Source organism: Folsomia candida, unplaced genomic scaffold, assembly GCF_002217175.1.
Source record: "Folsomia candida strain VU population unplaced genomic scaffold, ASM221717v1 Fcan01_Sc037, whole genome shotgun sequence".
Taxonomy (NCBI): domain Eukaryota; kingdom Metazoa; phylum Arthropoda; class Collembola; order Entomobryomorpha; family Isotomidae; genus Folsomia; species Folsomia candida.
Window position 1 is genome coordinate 1,174,894 of NW_019091229.1, and position 19,587 is coordinate 1,194,480.

The following is a 19,587-nucleotide window of genomic DNA, read 5'->3' on the forward strand; positions in this document are numbered from 1 at the left end:
GAGGTCGTTAAGAAGCTTGAGGATTCAGGTTGGGTCGGTATACTTCATTAAAATGTCGACATTTAAGACCTTCATGGCTTCTATTGTGGATAATACGATTACAATATTGATTACTTTCTTTTAGTTTTTTGGGAAAACTTGTTTAAATGTTACATTTATTAACTAAGAAAACGTTCATAAATTATGTAATGAAACGAGTGCCCATGTGACACATGTCGTCTAGAAAATCGCGATTTTTTCGTTACATAATTCATGAACGTTCGCTTAAAGAATTTAGTTGACATTATATAATTTTTGTATGATAACTAAATACTTAAATATGTCTGTATTAAATTCTGGTTCTCTGTATTCTGTATTGGAATTTTACTCCCCGACAAATATCGGCGAAATAAATGACGAGAAATGCGATTTATTCCACGATGATGGCGACGACGATGACGCTTTTTGTATTGTTCCTTCTACCCAAAATAAGAGGTCGAGGGGGAGACCTAAATCGACAAAGAAGAAGGTAAAACCCAGGTAACAAAGTCGGTAAAGCTTTATTAAAAATTTGATAAAAAGCTATCATAACACGCAAATCAAAAATATTTACTAATCTGCCATCTAAATTTATACATATTTTAGAACTAAACGAAAAAGAGGTGATTCTCCCCCAGCAAAACTAAAAACATCAAAACGCATCAAGCCTGAGCCCAATAATTCTCGCGTCCAAACGACCTTACGATCCTCACCCCGAACTGCCAGCACAGCACAGAAAACTCTTGTCGTTCCGCTGAAAAGAACCCATACTAAAAAATCACCTGCACCTTCAAAGTCAGAATCATCATCAGAAGCCGAAGATGACGACACGAAATATAACTCTGACGACGATGAGGACCAGGACTGAGCTCCCGAAAAAGGGGATCACATCCCAGCTTCTGACGACGAAATAAACGACGACAAATACAAGGTCATCATCCGCCCATACAAATGTACCATCTGTCCCAAATCTTTCAAAACCGAAGCCTCGCTAATCACTCATGTCTCTCGTGCCCACGGTATTCCTTGCCTGGCGCCCTCTTGCTCCGCTATATTTCAAGTGTTAAAGGAGAGAGACGTCCACATGCAGCGTGTCCATGACCTTTGTCCTTATCAGTGTCGAATTTGCAAGAAAAGGTGTCGTCGCCAAAATGACCTTGCTTGTCATATGGTAATTCGCCATGAAAAAGGAGAAAAGAAGTTCCCTTGTGTCAAATGCGGCAAGAGTTTCTGTCTCGAGGAGAATTTTGAGAGACATGTAAAACTGCATGACCTTGAAGAGGTCAAACCGCTAGTTTGCGACATGTGCGATGACCGATTTGAAGACGAGGAGCGTTTACAGAAACACTTAACGACACAAACGCATGTTAACCAGTTCAAGTGTCACCTTTGTGTGATAACGTGTCGCAGCAAGGTGCACTTGGAGAGGTAAAATCCATTGTTGTTGGAAATATATTTTGAAATTTCAAAACCAATGTGTCCCTTCGTCTAATATTTTTTTTCATATTCCAGACACCTTCGTAACCACACTCATCCTAAGGAAAAAACGGAGAGTTGTACCCACTGTGACAAAAAGTATCGCGACAAGATTACTTTGGTGCGTCACATTGCACGCGTCCATTCAGACGGTCCTGCCCCGCATATTTGTCACATTTGCGGGAAAGGATTTCATGTTCCTGCCGATCTTAAGGTCCACGTGGATCGGCACGAGGGCAAATCACTAGCAAAATGCGACACATGTGGCGAAACGTTTGCATCATCGGGTAGCTTACAATCCCACCTGGTTTGGGTGCATGGGAAGGACCCCTTCTTTTGTGATGAATGGTATTGACTTGATTAGTTAGATTTTTTAATACAATTTTTTAAGTAGCCTAATAAGTTTTTAACTCTTTTGAAAAAACGGTAAGACATTTGCAAGCAAGGAAGGATTCAAAGTACATAAGATGATTCACGAGGGAGTGAAAAGGTACAAATGCAAGGTAAATGAGACATCAAATTTTATTTTCATATCTTTTTTTTCGTAAATAAGTTTACATAGAGGTATTCATTATTTCTTCGTATCCTTAGTATTCTTCGTATCATAAAATAACTTACGAGACGACGGTTACGAGATTTTGTAAGCGTCGTAAGATTTTTTCATCGAAAAACGCGTTACTACGCTTACGATTTTTACGAAACCTGACGCCTTGTTTTGTCTACATAAACTATTTTACGGTACTAAGGATACGAAGAAATGGCGAATACCAATTTTTTCGTGTCGTGATTGACCGATCTATTCTTGTCGTTTGTCATGAATTTAAATGAATTTAATATTTCATTCTCATACTCATTGTCAGTCAGAAGTTAAATTAATCCCCGAATTGGTTTATCTACAGCTTTGTGACGTCCGTTTTCTCCGGCCAGGGAAACTCAAGGATCACATGCGATCTCACTCGAAAGAGCGACCGTTCCGTTGCCTCCAGTGTGAAAAAGGCTTCAAGTCCAAGAAAAATTTGGATACACATGTGACCCGTGTCCACACTGAAGGCTACGTCGTCCCCACCCCCCACAAATGTCCCCACTGTGATAAAGGATTTCAGTACCCTTTTATCCTGGAGGGTCACATCCGCCAGGTACACATGGGAGAGCGGCCCTTCGTTTGCGACCAGTGCGGAAAACGGTTCGCCCTCAAGATTGTAGGAGAGAATACGTGGAATTTGGTAGTTGTAAAAGAGAGTGATAGATGTGAAGAAGGGCGGTTAGCCTAGTGGTAAAGGTGTCCGTCCGGGAAACGGGAGACGCGGGGTTCGATTCCTCGCACCACTCTTCGAAACATATTTTTGCTCTCTTTCGCGTATTACAACTACCAAAAATCCCACAAGATATCGCTAAATCTGCATTTGAAAGGGGTCCATGGCGTCACTTCGGAGACGACATAAGCTGCCAAGATCGATGGAGAATGCGTTGTGTTGCAATTTGAAGATTGAATTTTTTTGTTAAGGTTAAAATCCGCAAATGTTGCAAAATTATTTAAGTAGCTTACAAACTTTTCACCAAATGAAAAGGTACCCGTAGTCTGTACAAATTTTGTACCTGAACTTTATTCGACTTTTGCAAAATTCTTGTAGGAGTTTGTCAGATTATTGATTTAAGTATGTAAGCGTACGAATACGAAGAAGGTTTTAATAAGGATTATGTGACTAAAACTAAAAATTTCTAATTTTTCCACCAAAAGTTAAAAGACTGCTTGTACATATTCGTACATTGTGTTCACTAATGACAGCAATTTGTGCCTATATTTTGGCAATGAAGGAACTGCGATACTGACAAAAACGTTGATCTAGTTTCTCATAGATATGATTTGCACATTTTCCTTGTCCTTTTGCTTTAATTATATTCGATTAAGTTATATTAACGACACCCATGTGGGGTTGAGGTTCGTTCCATTGCATTGTCTTGGTTTATAGCGTCTAAAATGTGTTTTCTAAAATGGGTAGTGCCACCGAAGATTATGTTTTCTTGTTACTATCAATTTATGTAGGTGTTCTTTTACGCATTTCATGAGGTGTCGGCATTTTTCTCGTACATACAACATATGCACATATGTATGTACATGCATATGTACTAGACATTCTGCGTGTAACATCTACACTTCAATTCTCTGCGAATACATTTCTATGCTTACAAATAATTTAATAAAGTGTATTTACATGGTGATACTGTAAAGATAAGTCTCTGATACATATTCATCACTAAAGTACTAAGAATTGGAAATTTTATTTAAAAAATCAGTACTTCGTACATACGTAATAATTAACAATCAAATTTTATTTCGTATCAAATCTCTTTTTTTATTCAGAAACATAATTTTTCATGAAAATACTGAAAGCATGCATACACATTATTTTCTGTCAATCCCCACAAGCGCTATTATCAGCATAGTACTTCACACTGTCATATTTCAGATCAGAGCCACACCCTTGCGCAACGGATCTTATTACTTGTCCAGCCAGTGGGAAAGCCGCAATTGGCTGTGCTCTTCCGAAGCAGGTCGACAGTCCGGAAAAATCTTCGCTGGAAAAACCAGTCCAACTTGACCCTCCAGTGATAACGAGGTAGGTGGGCGTAAAGCCGAAATTGTTGGCTGCCACGCTTGTGAAAGTCCGTTCTGTGCCGCCCGACATGCTGTCATTAGTTCCACTGTAGATCGACAAGGATCGCCTGGCTGCATCCAAGGGGCCCAAATACCTTAGCGACAATTCGTTCGAAACTTCCGGAAAATCGCCGCATGTCATAGTTCCGTTATAGTCATATGATGAAAATGTCAGTCTTCCAGTGAAATTTGTCGCGCTGAATCCTTCCCACCTGGAAAGATATCGAAATTAATTGTGTAATTATGTGCATTTGTTCACACGGACGAAATACTTACAAGGGAGACCCCCCAGTCGTATTTATGCTCTCCGATTTGGACGAAACTCTTTAGTTCACATCGATCACGAATTTAATGCATATGAAAATTACAAAAGATATTATCTGCCCATTCGAAGATTTAGCCGAGATATTTAATTGCATCCAGAGAGGATAAACCGCACTTTCAAGGTGACAAATTTTACAATTTCCAAACGTATTGCTCGTTTTCGCCTCTTCCGATGCAAATATGTACAAATCTCCACCAAGCTGCGCACTGGCAGACAATGTCTTTTGCAATTTTCAGATTAATTCAATTTATTATCGATGGACACTGATTTGGCCAAAGTAGGGGAGCATAAGCTGGGAGACCCCATTGTTGCCAGTAAAAGTAATCTAGCAAATCTTGCAAAATTGTTGCATATGATGAAAAATTTAGCAAGTCCCTCAATGAAGTTTTGGCCTCACAAGTTTGTGATGTTACATTTAAATATTTTTAGTCCCTATCGTCCTGTGGCGCAGTAAGATTTGACGTCATACAGGTGAAAATGGTACGGGGACAGATCCACCTTTTTGCTCCGGATCCGTAGTGCGTCACCTTCCTGGTCAGACCCTGAGTAGAATGTTATCTCTTGAACGAAGCCAGGTGCCAGATAAATGCAGGCGGCAAAGATGAAAAGGCGGAGGAACATGGTGGCGTGGTTTAGTGGGGGCACTGACTGGTCGCTATGGTCAGGTGGGAGTTGGTTTATAAGTTTTCAAGCATAGAGGTACTAAATTTTATAAATTTATGTAACGGAGGAAAATATGGTTTCAACTACTAAATCTTAAGTGCTGACATGGTAAATTAATTAATATTTTTGATAGCGATACGCGACTGATAGTAAAGTTCTCGGTAATGTTTTTTACATACCTGAGTCGATCTCGAACAACAAATTATGTAACAATAATGATGTAAAGTGGTCACAAATTTGTGAACTTATCTTATCAGTGCTTTCTTCAAATTGGTGACACATTTTTTTGGCATAGGTCACGTACGCGATTCGTGAAATGCATGTGAATATTTCTTCAAAACGTAAAAGTCTATGGCTTTCTTTTAAAAAAATGTGAAAAGCTATTGTCATATCTTGAAGCAGAATATGTAGGTTATGATTTAACATATTAGGGGAACTTCATAAATTATATAACACGAGGGAGGTATAAGGCCCCAATGATACACACACGTTAATGATGTTAAGGGAGGTGGAGGAAGTCTAAAAAATCGTGATTTTTCCATTACATAATCTTTGAACGTCACCCTATGCAATTTACGAACAATAACAAGTATGTATGTATGTATGTAAACGACTTAGAAATTTTCGTAATTTTTTTTACTTCCCGAACAAATTTTATAAATCATTGATTTCAAAAGAGAATTACGTCATAAAATTAAATGTGCATCATTCTGCCGACTCGTAAATCTCGCTCCCATATTTTGCATCGCACCCCTGAAACAAGGATCTTACAACGCTTGGGTGCGGACTGATACCCACGTGCAGCTCGGATGTCGAGAAGCAGGTCGATTCCCCAGTGAAATCTTCGTTAGAAAATCCAGTCCAATTTGACCCCCCCGTGAGGACGAGGTGGGCGGGGATGAAGCCGAAATTGTTGGCTGCTAAGTTCGTAAAAGTGCGTTCGATGCCACCAGTGTCGCTATCGTTTGACCCGCTGTTGACTGAAATTGATGGCATGAGCGTTTCCAACTGGCCGAGGTACCGAAGGGATTTAATTGGGGAATATTTGAAGGATTTTTCTTGGCAATTCATAGCTGCGCCACTGGTCGACGTAAAACGCACACGACCAGTGTAATTCTGACCCTCGAAGCCCTGCCAACTGCAAAAACATTAAGAATCATTGAAAACTACAAACATGTAAACATATGTATGTTGAGGATATTCATTATTTCTTGGTATCCGTAGTATCGTACATAAAATATTACTTACTAAGAAAAAAAGTGATCAAGCCTCTGATTTTCAATGACAAACTTTTACGACGCTTGCAAAATCTCGTAACCTTCGTAACTTATTTTACGATAATTATGAATACCTTTATTTATGAATAAATTGATAGTTTAAATAAACTTTTGTATTTTTTTTGTTAATTCAATTTTTAAATTATTTAAAATATAAAAAAAATTCCGAATTATTAAGTTTCTTATCTATATACATACCTGCCCACGGCACAGAACGTCTTTGTGTTCGCAATGTGCTTCAATTGGCATGGCGTAAGTTCCGCGTGCTTGGATCGGAGTCGCAACGCGTCCCCTTGGAAGGCATATTCCGTGTAGAATGTGACCTCTTGGACGTAGCCGACTGCGAAAGATACGCAGGAGAGGAAGGCGCAGAGACGGAGGAACATGGTGGTTGGATTAATGCTGGGATTATTCTGTACGTTTGGGCCAGCCAGGCAAGGATTTTATTTATTTATCTATGCAGCACGTCAAGTACCTGCACTGTAACAAATCGTACAAATACTTATGTGTAACTTGCAAGAAAAAATAAATATTTTGAGAGATTATTTAATAGGAAATGATATGCAAATTAATCTCTCAAAAACTAATTTCATGATTTTTAGAAATGGCAAGCCTAAGAGATTAGAACCAATCATTTTTTGGGGAAATGACAAGATCGCATGCACAGAATCATACAAATACTTGGGAGTCAACTTTAATAGTAGGATGAACTACTCCGACATTTGTAACTCTTTTCTATTAAAAGCAAAACAAGCTGAAAATGAGCTTTTTATTTTATTTTATAAAGCCAATATAACAAAACTTGATACAAGACTGAAACTGTTTGATTCATTAACCAAGTCTGTACTACTCTACTGTTCACATATATGGGGCTTAGGAGTGTTAGATAAATTAATTATGTTTCAAGCAAAATTTCTTCGAAAGTTATTTTACTTGCCTAATCATACTCCTCTATGGTTTCTGAGATTAGAAACTAACTGCTACCGGATACAATTAAGTGTAATTAAAAATGCTATGAAGTTTGTGCTGAAGATACTGCAACGTCCGTACAGTACTGCATTGAGGCAAGTCCTCAATAATCTAATTAAAACTAGTACATTCTCAAAAAATAAAATGAAATTTAATTGGTATCGTGACTTGAATGATTATTTAAAAAAGTATGAATGTGAAAACTTATTTTCATTTGATCCGGAAAATGTAAATTTAGATACGATAAATATTTTAAGAAACAATATAAATATAATAGCTAATACGATTAGAAATAGAATAGTAGAAGAAGATGTAATTAGAATGCAAAGCTCAAACTCTTTATGTCACTTTAAACACATTAAATTGCATGTCCAGGTTGAAGGTTTCTTAAATGGAAATATGTCATGGAATTTAGTTAAGTTGGGCATGCAATTAAGAGCAATGTACCCCAGATTTACAATTAAAAACAAATCTGTAATATTAAATGGAATTAATATTATGTATAACAAAGAAACAACCCCTCTATGTAACCTATGCCAGTCTGCAATTGAAGACCTATATCATTTCATATGTATTTGCCCATGCTACAATTTAATCCGCAAAGTACTTAATAGCAAACTTGACCTGTGTCTTCCTACAAGTAGAAATGATTTTGTAAGTTTTCTTGGTGATTTAGATGAGACTAAATTAAAATGTATTACGCATTATTTGACTCAAGCTACTGAAGTGAGAGAAGCCTACAATAATACGGATGCAATATTATGCTAATATTTAATACTTAAACTAGGTTAAAAAATATCGAAATAGTAATATCTCAATATATTTAAATAAATGTATGAAACTTCTTTATATATGATTGTAAAGGCCGTGGCCATATCAATCGAGCACTAATAAATTTACCTACCTACCTACTTATGTGTAACTCTACCGCCAATGTACATAGATACATACATAATAAATTTGTGGCCCACTCTGGTAATATTTTTTACCCCATGGTTACCAGCAAATTTACTATCAGTCTGTAACAAATTATTCAGGGTTGCAGAAATCTCATCTCACCTTCACAAATCTCATCTCACTGAGATATAATGAGAAATAGTGAGACATGAGAAATATGAGAAATAGTGAGATTTATGAACCATGCACTAGCGCCACCTAGAGGACGGGGTAATGAACTACAAGTTTATCTCATTATTTCTCATATTTCTCACTCAGCCCCAAGTGAGATAAATGATATATATCATTAAATCTCACTAAATCTCACTCAGTGATATATATCACTTGTAACCCTGAAATTATTCGTAGAGTTACAAAAGATAAATATAGTCAACGCTTGGTAATGGTTTCGTTACCGGAGTTGTTAGAGTGTACATACGTCAGTCGGGTTGTATGTATGTATTGGTGGGGTGACGATCCTGCCATTGTTGGACAGGACCGTCAGCTGCGCAAGCACTAAAGGCTTATTGCAGTCTCCCCGTATATACCGCTTTACTGTGCTAAGTCATGACTCTCACGATTTACAGATCTAACTTGACCTACAAACCGCCCTGATCTGATTATGAATTGAATTAGATCGGGCAGAGACATAGTCACTATTTGCTCTGGTGGCAACTCATGCCTCCCAAAGAGTTCTGACCTTAGGGCACAATACTTGTCGCAGGACCCAAGAAAATGAAATACAGTCTCAGGGCCACGGCCACATAGGCACATAGCCTCATCAACTAATCCCATTGTTCTGAGGTGCCCGTTTAAAGTACAATGCCCGGTTAAGGTTTGTGTTACTGATCGGAGATTCTTCCGATTTAGGTTTAAGAGCTTACTGCTAAGCCCCGATGAAGGGGCAGAGAGAAAAGCTTTAGAAGTTAAACAACCCTTGCTGCTTTCCCAAGATTTGGTATGCTGCAATCTTGCCCAGTTTACAATGCTGGAGATTACAGTGCTTCTGGATAGAGGAATAGAGGGCTGCGGGCCAAGGTACCCAGTAAGAGTACCTTCCTTGGCCAACAGGTCAGCCACTTCATTTCCTTCAAATCCATGGTGAGAAGGGATCCAATGAAGTGTTACCTTCTTAGTCTCCCCAATATGATTAAGCATCTCAATAGCCTCAGCAGTCAGTGATGAAACTGGCCATGGGCTAGTGAGCCCTTTGATGGCACCCTGACTGTCAATGAAGAAGTCAACGGTGCTATAGTTATGAGTATTGTCGGTCAACGTTTCAGAAGCCCTGATAATACCCATAATTTCTGCTTGGAAAACTGTGGGTGCCCATCCCAGAGGAATTGAGCACCTCACAGCTTCCTGAGCAAGATTGTTGTATGTGAAGTAGTAAGCCGCACCCGAACACTCACCCATCCGTGAACCGTCAGTAAAACAGTTCACTTCGGAGGCATTCATGGGCACGCTACCATCCTCCCAATCTTTCACCGAACAGATAGAGGTTTCGAAATACCTCTCTGCTGGCGGATTAACAAGTTTCTCACACGGCATCTGGAATTCATCAATACCAGACGCCATGATTTCGACAAACTTGTTGTGCTTTAACGCCCTCGTACGATCACCCCCGGCCCATTTTTTCCATTGGCCGTGGTGAGCGAGGCGATGGTACGTTCGTAGTGCAACTTGCTGAACCCGGATGTCCACTGGGACAAGTCCCAGTAGACACTCCAGGGCTGCAGTAGGAGTGCTAGACATTACACCGGTTGTACCAAGCATGGCACACCTCTGTACTCTTTGCAACTGGGCCATGTGGGACTTCACCTTTGTGGCCGGAGCCCACAAGAGTGACCCATATTCCATGGCCGGGCGAATTATGGATTTGTAGATCCAATTTGTAATTTTGGGGGAAAGACCCCAAGTTTTACCAATGGCCCTCCTGCACTGGGCCAGGGCACGCATACCTTTTAGTGCCCTAGCCCTGCACAGTGGGCCCCAGTTCAACTTGTGATCCAATAATACCCCAAGATATCTTACCTGTTTTTGATAAGGGATGGGAATACCATCCAACTTAATCACAGGAGCAATGAATTTGTATTTCTTAGTGAATAGTACCAGGGCAAGCTTATCATTGACTGACAAGCTCACCTCTTTGCACCAATCACTAACAAGATTTACTGCTCTCTGCACATGACTCCCCACTGTACCGAGGTCAATCCCCCGTCCCACTGTTGTGAGATCGTCGGCAAAGCCCTGTGAGTACAGTTGAGGGAACCGATGATGCAGTTTTTCCAGAATTTCACTTACGACCAGATCCCAGAGAAGCGGTGAGAGGACACCCCCTTGAGGGCACCCTCTCTCCACCACCCTCCCAATCTCGTAAGTAGAATCAGTTACCCAAGTGGTTCGTGTCCGAAGCATGTGCTCAATATATCGAACACATACTTCGTTGACGCCAAACCTCCTAAGGCTACGGATAATGGTATCAGATCTAACCTCATTAAAAGCGCCCTTAACATCCAACATCACTGCAATACAGTACTCGCCAGAGTCAAGGCTAACGATCTGATGAAGGGCAGCCTCCGTGGAAACGCCCTTCATATAGGCATACTGACTGTGTCTCTGCAGCCTATCAACAAGATCAGGCGTGCGGACCCAGCCATCTACCAGTTTCTCAAGTGTTTTGAGCAGGAAGGATGTTAAGCAGATGGGCCTCCAAGCGGACGCCCGTTCGTAACTCTCCTTTCCTGGCTTTGGTAAGAATACCACTCTGGACTCTCTCCACTTCAGAGGTGTATAACCAAAGGTCAGGCACCCCCTCATGAGAACCAAATACGGAATTAACTCGGCTAACCCATGCTGTAAAAGGGCTGGAAAGATACCATCCTTTCCAGCCGCTTTTAGTGGGCCAAACGAGTTAATTATGTTACTGATTTTTGAAGATGTAATCATCAGATTAATAGATTCATCATCTACTTTACTATGATCAGGTTCCCATGGAACCCGTTGAGGGTCCCTCGGGAACGACTGGTCCAATAATAATTCATAGGTCTCAGAAAGGGTCCTGGTGTAAACACCATCACCCTTGTCTAGTGATCCCAGTTTGATTGTGCCATCGTTGCGAAGGATGCGCGAGAGTCGGGCAGCAACAGGTGCCTCCTCGACACTCTCACAAAACCTTCTCCACGAGGCAGTTTTCCTCCTCCTCATTTCGTAGGAGTAGTAGTTACGAGCAGCTTTGTATTCCGCCCATGCCTCCTCTCCTCCGAAGCGGGCAACCCGATAAAGCCTACGAGCCTCCTTCCGAAGAGAAGTTAGCTCACGGCTCCACCAAGGTACCCTCTTCCTCCTGGATTTGAGTACTTTTTCAGGGCAGGCTACATCGTATGATTTATGGATAAAGTTACTGACCCTACTAGCGCGTCGTCAGTCGGGTTGCTAACCAACAATGTAGGTCTCGCAACTTGTGATTTGGACCAAACTAGTGTAAATCGAATTCAATTTCAAATTCGAAAAAGACGATCTGCCACTGCTAAGGATTGACGGAGATATTTGCATTCGAAGAGGAGAAAACCTTCAATAAACTTGGAGTGAAATTTGTGAACGTTATGGTGCATTTTCACCTAAGCAAGCAGCGTGTGATGATGAGGAGGAAATTTTATCTAATCTGCTTAATCTTCAATACTACTAACATAAACATATTGACGTATGTAGGTCGCGGATGTGATTATATAAAAAGTACATACATATATATGAAGAAATAAGTATTCCTGAAAAGCAAAAAAAGATTTATTTACATGACACCAATAAAAATATTATTGCGAAATAAATTTTGGATAACAAATTTCGGCTATTTTGTTTTTCTTTAATTATTTTGAAGCAGCACAAGTTGTGATTTATCACGCTATGTAGGGACCTTTCATAAATTATGTAACGCGTGAGGGGGTTTAGTGAAAAACAATGAAACAGTTTCAATTTCCAATGAAATAGTGACTACGTGACAAATGCTGAAATGCATGTTAAAGGAGGAGGAGGATCTAGAAAATCTTAATTTTTGCGTTATGAACGACCCCCGTGCAATGTCAAGGAATAAATGATTTAAGAATTTTCTCAATATTTTTTATTTGCCGATAAAATCATAGATTTCAAAAGAAAATTAAGTGATAAAATTTCGCATCACTCTGCATTCAACCCCGCCTCATAAATCTCGCTCCCGTATTTTGCATCGCACCCCTTCAAGAAGGATCTTATAATTCTTGGGTGGGGACTGAAACCCACATGCAGCTCCGATGTCGAGAAGCAGGTCGACTCTCCAGTAAAATCTTCGTTGGAAAAGCCAGTCCAACTTGACCCCCCAGTGAGGACAAGATAGGTGGGGATGAAGCCAAAATTGTTGGCTGATTCGACCGTGAAAGTGCGTTCGATGCCACCAGTCTCGCTATCGTTTGACCCGCTGTAGATTGAAATTGATGGAGCGAGCGTTTCTGAAAATCCGAGATACCGAATCGACGAAATTGGATAATAATTGAAGTATAGGTTAAGGCATGTAGTAACATTATTCGTATGCGAAAATTCTAGGCGATCAGTGTAATTCGCACTAATGTAGCCCTCCCAACTGCAAGAACATTACATACATTTTACTGAAAATCACTCATGATATTCATTGTTCCTTCATACTCTTCGTATCGTAAGATTATTTTTTGTCATCGAAAACGATTTTTATGAAGCTTGGCCCCTTGTTTTTTTCTTCGTAAACTGTTTACGATACTAAGGATACGAAATAATAAACAATATTCATTGAATATCCTCCTTGTAAGTTATGTAATGGTAGACAAATTATTCCGTTTACCGTAATGATCAAGTAAGTAAGTCATAAATATTTTAATTTAATGTTAAATTTTTTTATAATTAAGTTTGTTATATGTATGTAGTTCTTACCGGCCTATGGCGCAGTATGACTTCATGTTTACAATTTGCCGCATCTCGCAGGGTTGAAGTTGTGGGTGCTTGGATCGGATTCGCAACGCGTCCCCTTGCAAGCCATAGTCCGCGTAGAATGTTACTTCTTGGGTGTAGCCGACTGCATAATATATGCAGGTCAGAAAGACACAGAGACGGAGGAACATGGTGGCTGGATTAGTGCTGAAATTATTCTGGACTTTTGGGCCAGAGTAGTCTCATTATATATATTTGCATAAATATGTTTCGTATGTATGTAGATAAGTACATTCGTCGGATTGCTATATACACACATACACCCGGTCCCCAAAAGTATAGTATCCGTTATTTGCTTATTTGAAATTTTGATACGATCCTGCGCGCTTATCTCTGAAACTCTGCGTATGCCGGCATCAACTCATTGGTGAACAGTTCCACTTCGCCGATTTTAATGTCACCGACAGGTCAAAGGTCAGAGTTTCTTTAACTTTCAAAATGAGGAGCTAGAAAAATTCGCGGATAATTTTTTTGGAATTGTCAATATTTTTATTGTACGCTACAAGACCTCATGAAATAGATATGTAAATGAGCCATCATACAACTGGGTTACCCAGTCTGGGTATGATTTTTTTGACGCCCACAGGAATTTTCGCCATGAAAAAATTTAAGGTCTAAAATCGTGCCCGCGGAGAAATTCGAAGAATTGGAATATATATACAAAAGCACGATGTATGTGCTTTGTATAAAAGTGACAAAGGGCCACATTAAATGGGAATAAGGCTTTTCTTTGCTGTTGTATTGTTACATTAAATTATTTTGTTTTGTTGAGCTAATATTTTCGTTATGTGTATATAACTAAGCTACATAACTTATCTCACATAATTTATGATGATATGGTTGTTAGTATCTCTTCTGGACATGGCAAATTAATTAATTTTTGATAACACAATTGATAGTCAGGTTTCCCTTAAAATACTGCAAACATACATGTTCTACTTATTATTCAGAGATTCTTCTGCGCAGTTTAGTTTTTCAGACAAACTCTTCAATAAGTCCCTGGTAACGGTTGATTGATAAGTAGCGTGGAGTTGTAGAAATATTATCCTGTATATCTGCTCAATCTTCAATATTGCTGAAATTAATAGGTTCTGGGTGTGACTAATAAAATTAAGATATTTATGTATGTATGCAAAACAAAGAAAAAAGATTCTCATGGCAGCCATAAATGTACATATTTCGTTACTGCGTTACTTGCACAGAATATAGATTCTACCAGAAGAATCGATCTTATGTATTCTAGTGACGCTTATGGAAGAACGGGGAGAGCCAACCAAATAACTCGGTGTACATTTGGCCCACCTCGGGGAGGCGCCTACGCATCATCATCATCACCACACCTCCTGGCATCAAAAAATGATGATGAAAGCACATAGGTGGCGGTGGCACCCCGATTTCTGCACCAGAACACACCCTCGTAGAGCATCAAATTTGTGGAGACGCAGCTCAGAATGGTGTGTTCTGGTGCAGAAATCGGGGTGCCACCGCCACCTATGTGCTTTCATCATCATTTTTTGATGCCAGGAGGTGTGGTGATGATGATGATGCGGAGGTGCCATCCCCCAGGTGGGCCAAATGTACACCGAGTTATTTGGTTGGCTCTCCCCGTTCTTCCATAAGCGTCACTAGAATACATAAGATCGATTCTTCTGGTAGAATCTATATTCTGTGCGTTACTTGCAGCTTATTGAACATGGTGATTATTTTCGTCACCGTTGTAAAGCAAACTACTACAAATCCGGTAGTAAATTAAATTAATATCCACCAAGACTATACAGTGTCGGACAAAATTGAACGTCCACTTTTTTATGCCGAACTAAAATTGATATAGCGACTGAACTATTCAACCAATCTCACCGTTCTTGACATCAAATTGTAGACCCATTAATACTCTTTCGAAATCAGTAATCAGATATTATATTTCCATTTGGGGAGATGTGAGAAAAAAATCTTGAAAATTAAAAGTGAAAATTAACGCGTCAAAATTGTACGTCCAGTTGCATTTATTTTCAGATATATCAGGATAAATTAATTTCCTCGTCGAGATAGCTTTATAAATATGACCTACAAACATTATTATACTAAATTTTATCAAAACTATTGATCTCATTTGGTCGCATAAAAATCCCAACTGCAATAAGTGATCATATAATTTCCAACTTGAAATCGAGGTCAAAATGGGTGTTTCCGCCAACGACATTTAAGAGAAAAATACAAATTTGCAAATACAACACGTCAATTAATCCTAGGAACCTAAACCAAACTGCCTGCGTTCCGAACAAGCTAGGAAGGGCTTGTAAAGAATCGTATCGCAAAAATATGTCGCATATTTTGTGAGGAAGATGGAATTAAAATCATCATTTTCAGCCTCAATACTAGCGGCTGAAGTCGATACTATGCTTCGCAAAGACGTTACTCCTAGTACGATCAAAAACACCAGAAACGAAAAAAATCTTTCGGCGAAGTCCTGCAGTTTATAATATAACGTCAATAAATGAGTCAAGTTTGCCATGGTTCATTTCCTTAACGAAAATGTTATTCGTAACCCCGTTTTAAATACCAGTTAGGCGAAATTTAATGTATTTCGATCCAATTGAGTATGTCGAGTTAGGAGATATCAATCTGAAGCGATAAAATGGTAAACTTTGAATCCTACCTGAATGTACATAGGGTACAAGTTAGGTTCACGTCCAATTCTGACATAACGTGCTTCGAAACTGCAGGACTTCGCCGAAAGATTTTTTTCGTTTCTGGTGTTTTTGATCGTACTAGGAGTAACGTCTTTGCGAAGCATAGTATCGACTTCAGCCGCTAGTATTGAGGCTGAAAATGATGATTTTAATTCCATCTTCCTCACAAAATATGCGACATATTTTTGCGATACGATTCTTTACAAGCCCTTCCTAGCTTGTTCGGAACGCAGGCAGTTTGGTTTAGGTTCCTAGGATTAATTGACGTGTTGTATTTGCAAATTTGTATTTTTCTCTTAAATGTCGTTGGCGGAAACACCCATTTTGACCTCGATTTCAAGTTGGAAATTATATGATCACTTATTGCAGTTGGGATTTTTATGCGACCAAATGAGATCAATAGTTTTGATAAAATTTAGTATAATAATGTTTGTAGGTCATATTTATAAAGCTATCTCGACGAGGAAATTAATTTATCCTGATATATCTGAAAATAAATGCAACTGGACGTACAATTTTGACGCGTTAATTTTCACTTTTAATTTTCAAGATTTTTTTCTCACATCTCCCCAAATGGAAATATAATATCTGATTACTGATTTCGAAAGAGTATTAATGGGTCTACAATTTGATGTCAAGAACGGTGAGATTGGTTGAATAGTTCAGTCGCTATATCAATTTTAGTTCGGCATAAAAAAGTGGACGTTCAATTTTGTCCGACACTGTATACACTATTTAGTATCGAGACTACCGAATTTTTACAGCGTAGGGGAACCTTAAATGTAAAATTTAGTAAATTACATATGTACTTTCCTTATTGGGTATTATGAATCGCCCAATGGTTTCATAATGAAACTTCCAGAATACATATTAGTGGCTTCTGGATAATAAATAATTTATTAATTTAGACAAGATTTAAATATTTCCCGACAAATTTTCTATATTCCTTAAACAATTATAATCACACTTATTTATTAAACATACAGTCAATGGAAAAAGTATTGGCAACCCCCACGCCAGCTAAATAAAATTGGCTGTAACGTTGGAATGCATTATACAATTGGCATGAAAATTTGTAGGCCATTAGCAAATATAATGTAGTTTTCGATTATAGTCATGTTTTATTGATTAAAATTAGATAAACACAGTTTTCAAATAATTTGTTGGAAAATTTGCAAAATTTACCCGCAAAAAGTATTGGCAACATGTGGCCAAATTAATTACGCGAAGCAATTTTCCTAATCAGCTACCACACTTCATTACGGTAAGTTAATTAGGTGACCAAATATGACGTTAGCTACAGTTTAAGTCTACATTTGTGTTGTCTAGGGCCATAATGGCGACACCTAACGAGCTGTATTGGCGCCGCGAGAAATAATCATGTCTCTTTCACAAAAAAGCGTTCTTATCGAAAATTCAAAGAGAAAACATACTTTTCCATATTTACTATTGAAAACGTAGCCAAGAAATATAAAATGACAATCTCAGTTTCTACTTTTCCATGGTGCGGAAGAAAAAAGTCAACTACGCCCACGAGCCACTGATGAATCAAGCAAATTATCACTCGAGATCGGAAGATTTCAGCTCCCAAAACCATGTTGAATTTGACAACCAACTGTGGCGTCAACATATCATGCAATATTGTGATCAATCAAAAATCATGCCATGGGTTTCAGGGTCCAGAAGCCCGACTGACGCGAGGGTCCCCAAAACGAACCAACTCAATGAATTGGAATGGATTAAATACCACCCTGAATAGACTTCCAATGAATGAAAAAGGTTCTGCTGGTCTGACATAAGCATATTTTACTTATTCGGAGCCAATTGAATGGTTCAAGTCTGGCGGATGCCATAATAGGCTCACAAAAACGAATATGTTCGTATGACAGCTAAACACAGAAGAGGAGCGATTATGGTTTGGGGTTAAATGACTAGGTCGTGGCGTAGGTAGCTGGTCATTATCGATGGAATCATGACCAATGAGGTCCAAATAATCATTCTAAACGATAATTTGAAATTATTTGATAAAAATCTGACCTATGAAGGAATTTTATATTCCGAAAATTCAGTGACCCCAAACATGTAGCCAATTTAACGATGCAAGGTTTTGGAGATCGAAAAGGTTAAGCTTCTTTCGTTGATTGCACAGTCTCCCGATGTGATTCTGATTGTCCGAGTTGAAAAAAGAGGGACTGGTGGGAAACCACTCTTCGAAAAACGAGCTTGTCAAAAGTTCGAAGGAAGTGTGGGCAGCCATATAGAAAAGCGTTATAAAGAAACTTGTTGAATCAATTCCACGACGTATTTTTGCTCGTATTGCGTCGAGGGGAGGTGCTACGTAATACTAGAAGCATTTTGTCATAATAAAATTGGCGTTTCTTTGATTTATGATTTTTTAAGTTAAGGGTTGCCAATACTTTTTGCGGGTAAATTTTGCAAATTTTCCAACAAATTATTTAAAAACTGTGTTTATCTAATTTTAAGTAATAAATCATGATTATTATCGAAAACTACATTATATTTGCTAAATGGGTACACATTTTCATGCCAATTGTATGATGCATTCCATGGTTATAGCCAATTTTATTTAGCTGGCGTGGGGGTTGCCAATACTTTTTCCATTGACTGTAAATACAACTGTACCCATTTATTTGGGCAACCCTACACTCCTCCATTCAGTGATTAGCACTTATCAGGATCACATGAATTGTGGCGTCAGCACAGAAATTTTGCTCGTTGAACAAGGTCCCTCGGTCGATATGGTTCGAACCAAACCTGACCTTCATTGCCCCACAGGAAACGAGAAGTCTCTCGGCGAGACGTTTGTTTCCTCGAATCTGTGCCAATTTTACCTTCATTGACCTCAAAACACGCTCAGATTCCGTGTTGACCCAGGCAGAAATCGTGAAGATAAGCACACCGCAAATTATGCAATCCACGCAGAGAATGGGATACATTAGGAAGCCAGGCATAGGAATTTCCGAGTGGAGTTTGATACTCACGTACTGCGTCATGATTTGAATCGTAGGCAGAGAAATGATGACCACTGGGACCATTCGATATTGAAGAATTTTGTTCATTGTTTTTTCCAAGGTGAAAATTGTTTTATAGAATTGGATCCCATCACAGATTTCTTCGGGAAGTTGGACCTCTGATATTTTTCTGTAAATTAGAATTTGGTACCTTAATGATGTTCATAAAAAACGTGGGCTTCGACGAGTGAATATTTCTATGTAACTTATTAGCAACTTTGAACTCTGGAACTAAAATAAATTTCTGCATGTGCAGGATAAAGTAATAAAAATAAAGAAAATCCGCCAGATAACCTTTTAGAATTTTGAGGGCCTGAATTTTTTACATGAACACTGGTTGAGCCCGAACCTAATGAACAAAGGCTAACGTTCTTACCCCTTTAGCATCTTCAAGTACGTAATTAAGCATTCAATGGGTGCAAAAAATGCAAAACAGCAAGATGACGAGGCCGCCACTGAGATGTATAAAGCCATCCATGATTCAAATATAGCGACGACCATTTGGACTGCGTTATATTTGTCAATGTTTGCATCACATTGGGAAAACATGGAC

General features: G+C 38.9%; 3 protein-coding genes and 1 long non-coding RNA gene across 4 annotated transcripts; 1 reads left to right on the top strand and 3 right to left on the bottom strand.

The window, feature by feature from the left end:
- The first annotated feature begins 1,186 nt into the window (after window positions 1–1,186).
- Window positions 1,187–2,765, top strand: LOC110861026 (myoneurin-like). Its single transcript, XM_022110138.1, has 3 exons — window positions 1,187–1,446; window positions 1,531–1,801; window positions 2,355–2,765. Exons 1-3 carry the CDS (start codon window positions 1,187–1,189, stop codon window positions 2,763–2,765), a joined length of 942 nt encoding a protein of 313 aa, XP_021965830.1.
- A 1,045-nt stretch (window positions 2,766–3,810) lies between these two features.
- On the bottom strand, window positions 3,811–5,080 carry LOC110861111. The gene is made up of 2 exons (XR_004837467.1): window positions 4,889–5,080; window positions 3,811–4,362 (listed from the first exon to the last, which is right to left on the bottom strand). It is a non-coding gene; the product is annotated as an uncharacterized LOC110861111 (long non-coding RNA).
- A 693-nt stretch (window positions 5,081–5,773) lies between these two features.
- On the bottom strand, window positions 5,774–6,811 carry LOC110861027. Its single transcript, XM_022110140.2, has 2 exons — window positions 6,614–6,811; window positions 5,774–6,276 (listed from the first exon to the last, which is right to left on the bottom strand). The coding sequence occupies exons 1-2, from the start codon at window positions 6,799–6,801 to the stop codon at window positions 5,844–5,846; spliced, it is 621 nt and encodes a 206-aa protein (XP_021965832.1). The 5' UTR covers window positions 6,802–6,811; the 3' UTR covers window positions 5,774–5,843.
- A 5,611-nt stretch (window positions 6,812–12,422) lies between these two features.
- On the bottom strand, window positions 12,423–13,456 carry LOC110861107. Its single transcript, XM_022110219.2, has 2 exons — window positions 13,256–13,456; window positions 12,423–12,932 (listed from the first exon to the last, which is right to left on the bottom strand). Exons 1-2 carry the CDS (start codon window positions 13,441–13,443, stop codon window positions 12,494–12,496), a joined length of 627 nt encoding a protein of 208 aa, XP_021965911.1. The 5' UTR covers window positions 13,444–13,456; the 3' UTR covers window positions 12,423–12,493.
- Window positions 13,457–19,587: the final 6,131 nt, after the last annotated feature.

Coding starts and splice junctions, on each gene's coding strand:
- LOC110861026 (XM_022110138.1), top strand. CDS start 1,187: ATGGTAATTCGCCATGAAAAAGGAGAAAAGAAGTTCCCTTGTGTCAAA. Junction 1,447..1,530: donor AGCAAGGTGCACTTGGAGAG/GTAAAATCCATT, acceptor TTCATATTCCAG/ACACCTTCGTAACCACACTC. Junction 1,802..2,354: donor GTAGCTTACAATCCCACCTG/GTTTGGGTGCAT, acceptor ACTCATTGTCAG/TCAGAAGTTAAATTAATCCC.
- LOC110861027 (XM_022110140.2), bottom strand. CDS start 6,801: ATGTTCCTCCGTCTCTGCGCCTTCCTCTCCTGCGTATCTTTCGCAGTC. Junction 6,277..6,613: donor ACGTTCTGTGCCGTGGGCAG/GTATGTATATAG, acceptor ATGTTTTTGCAG/TTGGCAGGGCTTCGAGGGTC.
- LOC110861107 (XM_022110219.2), bottom strand. CDS start 13,443: ATGTTCCTCCGTCTCTGTGTCTTTCTGACCTGCATATATTATGCAGTC. Junction 12,933..13,255: donor TCATACTGCGCCATAGGCCG/GTAAGAACTACA, acceptor ATGTTCTTGCAG/TTGGGAGGGCTACATTAGTG.